The sequence below is a fragment of the Bufo bufo genome, chromosome 4, assembly GCF_905171765.1.
Source record: "Bufo bufo chromosome 4, aBufBuf1.1, whole genome shotgun sequence".
Lineage (NCBI taxonomy): Eukaryota > Metazoa > Chordata > Amphibia > Anura > Bufonidae > Bufo > Bufo bufo.
Window position 1 is genome coordinate 40,351,188 of NC_053392.1, and position 12,277 is coordinate 40,363,464.

Sequence of the window (12,277 nt, forward strand, 5' to 3'; positions counted from 1 at the left end):
CTATGCTGTTAGGAGATATTGGGAGCGGTAGTTATGTGAGGGCACGCACACAGCGAACAGGCTCCAGACGGCCCAGACAGACACCAGTAGAGACAAGCACGAGCAGCTCCCACAGTTTTGTTGTCCACCATCCAGACACAGATGGCCCCTTCATTACACCCCTGTCTCATTTGCAGGAAATTTGATGCCACTGCGCCAATTACATGTCCTGTCATGGTGTCGTGAACGAGAACCCTGGACTACTACGGACTGGAACTAGATCGTCTTTAGTGATGAATCCAGGTTCTGTTTGGGTTCTGACGATGGTGTGAACCTATATCAGACATAATAGGGATCGGTACCTGAGTTCCAGACAGCCCAGCTGGAGCGCCATGCCTTCGCTGACCTTGGTAGCGTATTGCTGCATGTAGTCGTTCCTCAGCTGCAGAAAAACACAAAAGTGTCACAGATGGATCTGATCCCAACAGTAAGCGGGCCCCCGCCGGCTATAAAGAAGCACCCTGCACCACAGTGGCATGCAAAAGTTTGGGGACCCCGGTCAAAATTCCTGTTACTGTGAACATTTAATTAAGTTCAAGATTGTCCAGACATATTGAAATAAGTCGCAGGTTATGTAGGGCATAGTCCATGGATGTAAGATCGCTTACTATTTTTCCTGGGCACCGCTCCGTTCGCCCGCTGTGCCCCCCATTCACTATTCCCGCCTGGTATGCTAATGAATAGCATCGGTACAGGGAGGAGGAGTCTGCCCTGTTTCTCAATGGGCGTCTCCTTCTCCCTGACTGTAGCGCTGTCCAATCGCATCGGAGAGCGTCACAGTCAGGGAGAAGGAGACGCCCATTGAGAAACAGGGCAGACTCCTCCTCCCTGTACCGATGCTATTCATTAGCATACCAGGCGGGAATAGTGAACGAGGGGCACAGCGGGCGAACAGAGCGGCGCCCAGAAAAAATAGTAAGCGATCTTACATCCATGGACTATGCCCTACATAACCTGCGACTTATTTCATAATGTCTGGACCCATGAAAGGTCCTCTCTAAATGATCTCCATAAGGCATAAAGCTATTTTTTGATTTTCATCTTTTACATTTTCAAAACAAAAAAAAAGGAAAGGCTGCTGAAACAAAACTTTGGGCCCCCTGCGTGGTTAGTACCTGGTGGCAACCCCCTCAACTGTTTTCATTTTCAGAGTGTTAGGCAGCTGCTTAGAAGAACCCATGGCTGCTGTGCTTTGGGACAACGTTAGAGAAGTCTGGGTATTTATAAAGCTTTGAAATTTGCATCCCCTTACCTTTCCTAATAATGTTTGTAGACAAGCCTTAACCCTATCAGGCTATTTAAGGTCTGAGACCTCGGTCAAAGTTATCTGAGCGCTCAAATCTCCTTGGGTTCCCATACTTTAGCAAGGTACTCCTTTCCTTTTTTTTTCACTCTAAAATTGTACAAAACCAAAATATGTAATACATTGATATTGCTTAAAATGTTGAAAAATGGCTACAAAAAGAGTTTACAAGCTGTAATACTTGCCGAAGGGGTTGCTACTAGGTACTAACCATGCAGGGTGCCCAAAGTTTTGCTTCGGGCCCATTTCTTTTTTTTGTCATTTTGAAAATGTAAAAGATGAAAATAAAAAATTGTTTTTGCTTAAAATACTAAGGGAATGTCTCATCTTTAACTTTATGCCTTTTGGAGAATATTTCATCTTGAACTTGCTTAACAGTCATTTTGACCAGGGGGGCCCAAAATTTTGCATGCCACCGTATACGGCGGGAAATTCACGAACTGTTATTCTTAATACATTAGAATTGATTGAACCCCCATGAGTATCGTAAGATATTAACCAGCAGGTGGCGCTGTGTGTTGTCCAGAGGGACATTCACAGGGGCCCAAGCTAGGGATCTAAGATCATCTAAAAGGAAATCAACAGCACCATACAACATCCAGCGCTGATCCCAAGTAATGTGGCTGATTATACATAATACCCAAAATAAATAAATGCACATATAACCTCATTCATGCATACAGCGCTCCTAAGACACTTCCCTGTCCTGAGGTGCAACATGTCAGGTCACCCCCCCCATGGGAAGACTCCACCTGATGGACTCCTGTATCATGCACTATGACACCACAGCACATGCATAGTCCATATTTTCGCTTCCACCTAGCGATCCAGGCAGGCGCCGTACATTCCCTTCTCAAGGCCATTCATTTCACAGACATCATTCCTGCAGTACTAGTCTATTCTCCTCCATCATTAGGGTCTCCATAGCTCCTCTGGTCCAGATCCAAATCACCACAATCATAGTTGTATAACCAAAATTACTATCAGCAACAGAAGAGGAAGATTTGGTGGCTACACGAGAACATATCCACCACAATCCGAACCTCTCATTCCCGTCTCCAAGACTTCTCCTGAGCTGCACCAGTTCTCTGGAACGCCCTACTCCAAGGAATTAGGTAAATTCACAACATCCACAGTTTTAGGTCTGTTTCACAATTGCGTTAATTCCGGTTTTGAGATCCGGCAGAGGATCTCAAACCGGAATTAAACGGATCTGTGCTATTTAATGCATCCGTTTCGGCTAGATCTGGTTTTAGCTAACAAAAAAAAAACGGATCAGGCAGCATTGACTTACATTGATTTTCATGCCGAATCTGGTTTGTTACGTTTTGTGTCCGGTCAAAAACAAACTGGAACGGAATGCATCCTGATCAGTTCTGTCTCCATTGACAATGAATGGGGACAAAACTGATCAGTTTTGGCCCATTTTTGAGAATCTCTGCTGGATCTCAAAACCGGAGAGCCACAACGGAAGTGTGAAACAGTCCTTAATAGGCACTCCCTAAAAACTCATCTTTCTCATCTTTCTACATCTTCATTCACCCCTCGCCCTTCATCATTATTCTTCTGAACCTGGTCCATCAGTATCCATCCCACGCCATGTACTCGGACTCTATAGTATTCCCTTTATATTTGTGTTGCGCTCACCTCGCTGATCCACCTGTTGCACTTTTAAGATTTTTTAGCTGCAGATTTACCAATGATAAAGGTCAGGTTATTGTATATAATCAGCCACGTTTATCTGGGGGAGCTCCGGATGTTCTGTGGTTTCTTAATAAAGACTCATTTCTCAAGGGTATACAAGAGTGCAGTGCCGATCATTTCCTCAGACGGTGAGGACTGCCGAGTCCTCATCGGGCACCACAACTCTTAACTATAGTACGGAGAGCAGAATGCATCTGAATAGGAGATCTACGATAAGACACCCCAGAGCCCCGCATGATTAGGTCAAACATTCTGCCACAGTTTAAAGGGATTCTCCACTTCTATTACAGGAGTCTCGGGAGATTGGGAGAATAAGTTCCAGTCTGCGGCCATAGAAGTGCCAACACAAAGTATATACTAGTATAGCAAAATGCTACATAATAGTGATGTATAATATCAATGATTATATCATAGTATAACAATACCAGTTCATCAGTGCACATATAATAGTGCCAACCATAGAGGCGTATAATAATGACAGTAATATCAGTGCACATATAATAGTGCCAACCATAGAGGAGTATAATAATGACAGTAATATCAGTGCACATATAATAGTGCCAACTATAGAGGCGTATAATAATGACAGTAATATCAGTGCACATATAATAGTGCCAACCATAGAGGCGTATAATAATGACAGTAATATCAGTACACATATAATAGTGCCAACCATAGAGGCGTATAATAATGACAGTAATATCAGTACACATATAATAGTGCCAACCATAGAGGAGTATAATAATGACAGTAATATCAGTGCTAATATAATAGTGCCAACCATAGAGGCGTATAATAATGGCAGTAATATCAGCGCACATATAATAGTGCCAACCATAGAGGCGTATAATAAGGGCAGTAATATCAGCGCACATATAATAGTGCCAACCATAGAGGCATATATGAATTGCAGTAATATCAGTGCACATATAATAGTGCCAACCATAGAGGCGTATAATAATGACAGTAATATCAGTACACATATAATAGTGCCAACCATAGAGGCGTATAATAATGGCAGTAATATCAGTACACATATAATAGTGCCAACCATAGAGGCATGTAATAATGGCAGTAATATCAGTACACATATAATAGTGCCAACCATAGAGGCATGTAATAATGGCAGTAATATCAGTACACATATAATAGTGCCAACCATAGAGGCGTATAATAATGGCAGTAATATCAGTACACATATAATAGTGCCAACCATAGAGGCATGTAATAATGGCAGTAATATCAGTGTACATATAATAGTGCCAACCATAGAGGCGTATAATAATGACAGTAATATCAGTGCACATATAATAGTGCCAACCATAGAGGCATGTAATAATGACAGTAATATCAGTACACATATAATAGTGCCAACCATAGAGGCGTATAATAATGGCAGTAATATCAGTACACATATAATAGTGCCACCTATAGAGGCGTATAATAATGGCAGTAATATCAGTGCACATATAATAGTGCCAACCATAGAGGCATGTAATAATGGCAGTAATATCAGTGTACATATAATAGTGCCAACCATAGAGGCGTATAATAATGGCAGTAATATCAGTGTACATATAATAGTGCCAACCATAGAGGCGTATAATAATGACAGTAATATCAGTGCACATATAATAGTGCCAACCATAGAGGCGTATAATAATGGCAGTAATATCAGTACACATATAATAGTGCCAACCATAGAGGCGTATAATAATGACAGTAATATCAGTGCACATATAATAGTGCCAACCATAGAGGCGTATAATAATGGCAGTAATATCAGTGCACATATAATAGTGCCAACCATAGAGTCATGTAATAATGGCAGTAATATCAGTACACATATAATAGTGCCAACCATAGAGGCATATAATAATGACAGTAATATCAGTGCACATATAATAGTGCCAACCATAGAGGCGTATAATAATGGCAGTAATATCAGTGCACATATAATAGTGCCAACCATAGAGGCATGTAATAATGGCAGTAATATCAGTGCACATATAATAGTGCCAACCATAGAGTCATGTAATAATGGCAGTAATATCAGTACACATATAATAGTGCCAACCATAGAGGCATATAATAATGACAGTAATATCAGTGCACATATAATAGTGCCAACCATAGAGGCGTATAATAATGGCAGTAATATCAGTGCACATATAATAGTGCCAACCATAGAGGCATATAATAATGACAGTAATATCAGTGCACATATAATAGTGCCAACCATAGAGGCGGATAATAATGACAGTAATATCAGTACACATATAATAGTGCCAACCATAGAGGCATGTAATAATGACAGTAATATCAGTGTACATATAATAGTGCCAACCATAGAGGCGTATAATAATGGCAGTAATATCAGTGCACATATAATAGTGCCAACCATAGAGGCATATAATAATGACAGTAATATCAGTGCACATATAATAGTGCCAACCATAGAGGCGTATAATAATGGCAGTAATATCAGTGCACATATAATAGTGCCAACCATAGAGGCATATAATAATGACAGTAATATCAGTGCACATATAATAGTGCCAACCATAGAGGCGGATAATAATGACAGTAATATCAGTACACATATAATAGTGCCAACCATAGAGGCGTATAATAATGGCAGTAATATCAGCGTACATATGAGGCATCTAATTCACATTCACAGAGCCCATATAACAGGTAACCTACCTCGGACCATACATTATTTGGTAACAGTCCCGCATTTTGCTGGATTGTACTGCAAACTAGACTGTAACAGGGTCAGGTTTTTCATCCATTCCACAAGAGAATAGATAACCAGTTCTGATAAGACACAGTCACCCAGCTTTTCCAGAATCAGATACATTATTACATGCTCTGGATTATTGGGCGGGCACAGACAAGAATACAATCATTACATGTCAGGGTGAAGATCCTCCAGGCCAGCAACAATCAGTTGTGTCCGTTTATATCAGATCATGGTTATCTCTGCAGTACCGTATTTCACTTCTGGTTTTGAAAACTCTCTTGTATTTCTGGGCAGTCAGATGCTGGATTACAAGAAATGTCTCAATAGGAGTTTTAACACTGAGGACGGCTCAGTTTTCTTTTTTTTATAAATTAGATGTAAAGGGAAATTGCTCCATTAATTACAGAGAACAGACAGCTTAATGCATTCTCTTGAATCTCCACCAGAGGGCAGCAGAGCACAGGCCATCCAGATTAGTACCATAGGTGTCATAGGCCTCATTCAGACAGTCTGTGTTATTAGCGTTAGGGTGGGATCAAGGTCTGTGGGGACACCAGTACAAAACAATGGGGGGAATTTATGAAGGATAGATGGTAGTTTTCTGGTGTGCAAGAGCGGCAATATTTTGCACATCTTGTGTGACTTTTCCTGCCACACATGCCACCAAAGTAGGTGGAGCTTATAAAAATGGGGACAGGGCCCTGCTGCTGCAATGTAAACTCAGTGGCTGCAATGGTGGCACTAGGAGCACTATGGCTGTGAAGGTCACTGTTGCAATGATGGAGAACTGTGGCTGTGAGAAAGTTCTCCATCACCGTTCTGTGGCACAGATCTCCCATGATGGTGGCACTGTGGATATAGTGAGGGCATGGGTGAAAAAGGCACTAGGTGTCTGATGTGTGATGGCGCGCTGCGTCTGTGAATAAGGCATTGTAATGGAGGCACTGAAACTTTTATGAGGCACTGCAGTCATGGAGGCACTGCGACGCTGAAGCATGATAGGAAAACTGTGGCTGTAAGATGGTACTATGACTGTGATGTGTGCTAGACTTTATTAGGGGCACAGTGACTTGATGGGGCATGGTGGCTCTACTGGGGGCATTGTAATTGTAATGGGGGCACTGTAACTGTGATACACTGTAATGGGGTCACTGTGACTATAAGGGGACATTGTAGTTGTAATGGGGGCACTGTGACTATAAGGGGGTATTGTAGTTGTAATGGGGGCACTGTGACTATAAGGGGTCATTGTGGTTGTAATGGGGGCACTGTGACTATAAGGGGGTATTGTAGTTGTAATGGGGGCACTGTGACTATAAGGGGACATTGTAGTAATGGGGGCACTGTGACTATAAGGGGACATTGTAGTTGTAATGGGGGCACTCTGACTATAAGGGGATATTGTAGTTGTAATGGGGGCCCTGTGACTATAAAGGGACCTTGTAGTTGTAATGGGGGCACTGTGACTATAAGGGGATATTGTAGTTGTAATGGGGGCACTGTGTCTATAAGGGGGTATTGTAGTTGTAATGGGGGCACTGTGACTATAAGGGGTCATTGTGGTTGTAATGGGGGCACTGTGACTATAAGGGGACATTGTAGTTGTAATGGGGGCACTGTGACTATAAGGGGACATTGTAGTTGTAATAGGGGCACTGTGACTATAAGGGGATATTGTAGTTGTAATGGGGGCCCTGTGACTATAAAGGGACCTTGTAGTTGTAATGGGGGCACTGTGACTATAAGGGGACATTGTAGTTGTAATGGGGGCACTGTGACTATAAGGGAATATTGTAGTTGTAATGGGGGCACTGTGACTATAAGGGGACATTGTAGTTGTAATAGGGGCACTGTGACTATAAGGGGATATTGTAGTTGTAATGGGGGCCCTGTGACTATAAAGGGACCTTGTAGTTGTAATGGGGGCACTGTGACTATAAGGGGACATTGTAGTTGTAATGGGGGCACTGTGACTATAAGGGAATATTGTAGTTGTAATGGGGGCACTGTGACTATAAGAGGACATTGTAGTTGTAATTGGGGCACTGTGACTATAAGGGGACATTGTAGTTGTAATGGGGGCACTGTGACTATAAGGGGACATTGTAGTTGTAATGGGGGCCCTGTGACTATAAAGGGACCTTGTAGTTGTAATGGGGGCACTGTGACTATAAGGGGACATTGTAGTTGTAATGGGGGCACTGTGACTATAAGGGAATATTGTAGTTGTAATGGGGGCCCTGTGACTATAAAGGGACATTGTAGTTGTAATGGGGGCCCTGTGACTATAAGGGGACATTGTAGTTGTAATGGAGGCACTGTGACTATAAGAGGACATTGTAGTTGTAATGGGGGCACTGTGACTATAAGGGGACATTGTAGTTGTAATGGGGGCACTGTGACTATAAGGTGACATTGTAGTTGTAATGGGGGCACTGTGACTAAAGGGGGTATTGTAGTTGTAATGGGGGCACTGTGACTATAAGGGGGCATTGTGGTTGTAATGGGGGCACTGTGACTATAAAGGGACATTGTAGTTGTAATGGGGGCACTGTGACTATAAGGGGACATTGTAGTTGTAATGGGGGCACTGTGACTATAAGGGGACATTGTAGTTGTAATAGGGGCACTGTGACTATAAGGGGACATTGTAGTTTTAATGGGGGCACTGTGACTATAAGGGGACATTGTAGTTGTAATGGGGGCACTGTGACTATAAGGGGATATTATATTTGTAATGGGGGCACTGTGACTATAATGGGATATTGTAGTTGTAATGGGGGCACTGTGACTATAAGGGAATATTGTAGTTGTAATGGGGGCACTGTGACTATAAGGGGACATTGTAGTTGTAATGGGAGCACTGTGACTATAAGGGGACCTTGTAGTTGTATTAGGCGCCCTGTGACTATAAGGGGGTATTGTAGTTGTAATGGGGGTACTGTGACTATAAGGGGTTATTGTGGTTGTAATGGGGGCACTGTGACTATAAGGGGACATTGTAGTTGTAATGAGGGCACTGTGACTATAAGGGGACATTGTAGTTGTAATGGGGGCACTCTGACTATAAGGGGATATTGTAGTTGTAATGGGGGCACTGTGACTATAATGGGATATTGTAGTTGTAATGGGGGCACTGTGACTATAAGGGGATATTGTAGTTGTAATGGGGGCACTGTGGTTGTGATTGAGATGGGGACTCTTTGACTATGATAACAGATCAGTGGCGGTTATAGGGGCAGTATATCTGTACCGGGAGCACTGTGGCTTTCCTGGGGCTTTACGGATATAATGGGGGCTCTATGATGGGGGTCATTGAAGACATAAGGAGTTTTGTGGCATTGACAGCACAGTTGTTTAGTGGTTGGCACTGTGACTATAATGGGATATTGTAGTTGTAATGGGGGCACTGTGACTATAAGGGAATATTGTAGTTGTAATGGGGGCACTGTGACTATAAGGGGGCATTGTGGTTGTAATGGGGGCACTGTGACTATAAAGGGACATTGTAGTTGTAATGGGGGCACTGTGACTATAAGGGGTATTGTAGTAATGGGGGCACTGTGACTATAAGGGGACATTGTAGTTGTAAAGGGGGCACTGTGATTATAAGGGGGCATTGTGGTTGTAATGGGGGCACTGTGACTATAAAGGGACATTGTAGTTGTAATGGGGGCACTGTGACTATAAGGGGACATTGTAGTTGTAAAGGGGGCACTGTGATTATAAGGGGGCATTGTAGTTGTAATGGGGGCACTGTGACTATAAGGAGACATTGTAGTTGTAATGGGGGCACTGTGACTATAAAGGGACATTGTAGTTGTAATGGGGGCCCTGTGACTATAAGGGGACCTTGTAGTTGTAATGGGGGCACTGTGACTATAAGGGGGCATTGTAGTTGTAATGGGGGCCCTGTGACTATAAGGGGACCTTGTAGTTGTAATGGGGGCACTGTGACTATAAGGAGACATTGTAGTTGTAATGGGAGCACTGTGACTATAAAGGGACATTGTAGTTGTAATGGGGGCACTGTGACTATAAAGGGACATTGTAGTTGTAATGGGGGCCCTGTGACTATAAGGGGACCTTGTAGTTGTAATAGGCGCCCTGTGACTATAAGGGGGTATTGTAGTTGTAATGGGGGCACTGTGACTATAAGGGGACATTGTAGTTGTAATGGGGGCACTGTGACTATAAGGGGACATTGTAGTTGTAATTGGGGCACTCTGACTATAAGGGGATATTGTAGTTGTAATGGGGGCACTGTGACTATAATGGAATATTGTAGTTGTAATGGGGGCACTGTGACTATAAGGGGACATTGTAGTTGTAATGGGGGCACTGTGACTATAAGGGGACATTGTAGTTGTAAAGGGGGCACTGTGATTATAAGGGGGCATTGTAGTTGTAATGGGGGCACTGTGACTATAAGGAGACATTGTAGTTGTAATGGGAGCACTGTGACTATAAAGGGACATTGTAGTTGTAATGGGGGCCCTGTGACTATAAGGGGACATTGTAGTTGTAATGGGGGCACTGTGACTATAAGGGGACATTGTAGTTGTAAAGGGGGCACTGTGATTATAAGGGGGCATTGTAGTTGTAATGGGGGCACTGTGACTATAAGGAGACATTGTAGTTGTAATGGGGGCACTGTGACTATAAAGGGACATTGTAGTTGTAATGGGAGCCCTGTGACTATAAGGGGACCTTGTAGTTGTAATGGGGGCACTGTGACTATAAGGGGGCATTGTAGTTGTAATGGGGGCCCTGTGACTATAAGGAGACATTGTAGTTGTAAAGGGGGCACTGTGATTATAAGGGGGCATTGTGGTTGTAATGGGGGCACTGTGACTATAAGGGGGCATTGTAGTTGTAATGGGGGCCCTGTGACTATAAGGGGACCTTGTAGTTGTAATGGGGGCACTGTGACTATAAGGGGACATTGTAGTTGTAATAGGGGCACTGTGACTATAAGGAGACATTGTAGTTGTAATGGGAGCACTGTGACTATAAAGGGACATTGTAGTTGTAATGGGGGCACTGTGACTATAAAGGGACATTGTAGTTGTAATGGGGGCCCTGTGACTATAAGGGGACCTTGTAGTTGTAATAGGCGCCCTGTGACTATAAGGGGGTATTGTAGTTGTAATGGGGGCACTGTGACTATAAGGGGTTATTGTGGTTGTAATGGGGGCACTGTGACTATAAGGGGACATTGTAGTTGTAATGGGGGCACTGTGACTATAAGGGGACATTGTAGTTGTAATTGGGGCACTCTGACTATAAGGGGATATTGTAGTTGTAATGGGGGCACTGTGACTATAATGGAATATTGTAGTTGTAATGGGGGCACTGTGACTATAAGGGGACATTGTAGTTGTAATGGGGGCACTGTGACTATAAGGGGACATTGTAGTTGTAAAGGGGGCACTGTGATTATAAGGGGGCATTGTAGTTGTAATGGGGGCACTGTGACTATAAGGAGACATTGTAGTTGTAATGGGAGCACTGTGACTATAAAGGGACATTGTAGTTGTAATGGGGGCCCTGTGACTATAAGGGGACATTGTAGTTGTAATGGGGGCACTGTGACTATAAGGGGGCATTGTAGTTGTAATGGGGGCACTGTGACTATAAGGAGACATTGTAGTTGTAATGGGAGCACTGTGACTATAAAGGGGTATTGTAGTTGTAATGGGGGCCCTGTGACTATAAGGGGACCTTGTAGTTGTAATAGGCGCCCTGTGACTATAAGGGGGTATTGTAGTTGTAATGGGGGCACTGTGACTATAAGGGGTTATTGTGGTTGTAATGGGGGCACTGTGACTATAAGGGGTTATTGTAGTTGTAATGGGGGCACTGTGACTATAAAGGGACATTGTAGTTGTAATGGGGGCCCTGTGACTATAAGGGGACCTTGTAGTTGTAATAGGCGCCCTGTGACTATAAGGGGGTATTGTAGTTGTAATGGGGGCACTGTGACTATAAGGGGTTATTGTGGTTGTAATGGGGGCACTGTGACTATAAGGGGACATTGTAGTTGTAATGGGGGCACTGTGACTATAAGGGGACATTGTAGTTGTAATTGGGGCACTCTGACTATAAGGGGATATTGTAGTTGTAATGGGGGCACTGTGACTATAATGGAATATTGTAGTTGTAATGGGGGCACTGTGACTATAAGGGGACATTGTAGTTGTAATGGGGGCACTGTGACTATAAGGGGACATTGTAGTTGTAAAGGGGGCACTGTGATTATAAGGGGGCATTGTAGTTGTAATGGGGGCACTGTGACTATAAGGAGACATTGTAGTTGTAATGGGAGCACTGTGACTATAAAGGGACATTGTAGTTGTAATGGGGGCCCTGTGACTATAAGGGGACATTGTAGTTGTAATGGGGGCACTGTGACTATAAGGGGACATTGTAGTTGTAATGGGGGCACTGTGACTATAAGGGGACATTGTAGTTGTAATGGGGGC

The 12,277-nt window shown here is 43.2% G+C and overlaps 1 protein-coding gene across 2 annotated transcripts in view; it reads right to left on the reverse strand.

The window, feature by feature from the left end:
* PTK2B (protein tyrosine kinase 2 beta) overlaps positions 1–12,277 on the reverse strand; it is a 190,601-nt gene that overhangs the window by 78,743 nt on the left and 99,581 nt on the right. For both annotated transcript variants that reach the window (XM_040427118.1, XM_040427117.1), the window contains exon 5: positions 342–421. In XM_040427118.1, the coding sequence (XP_040283052.1) occupies positions 342–421 (80 nt within the window). The remainder of the gene's footprint in view (positions 1–341; positions 422–12,277) is intronic.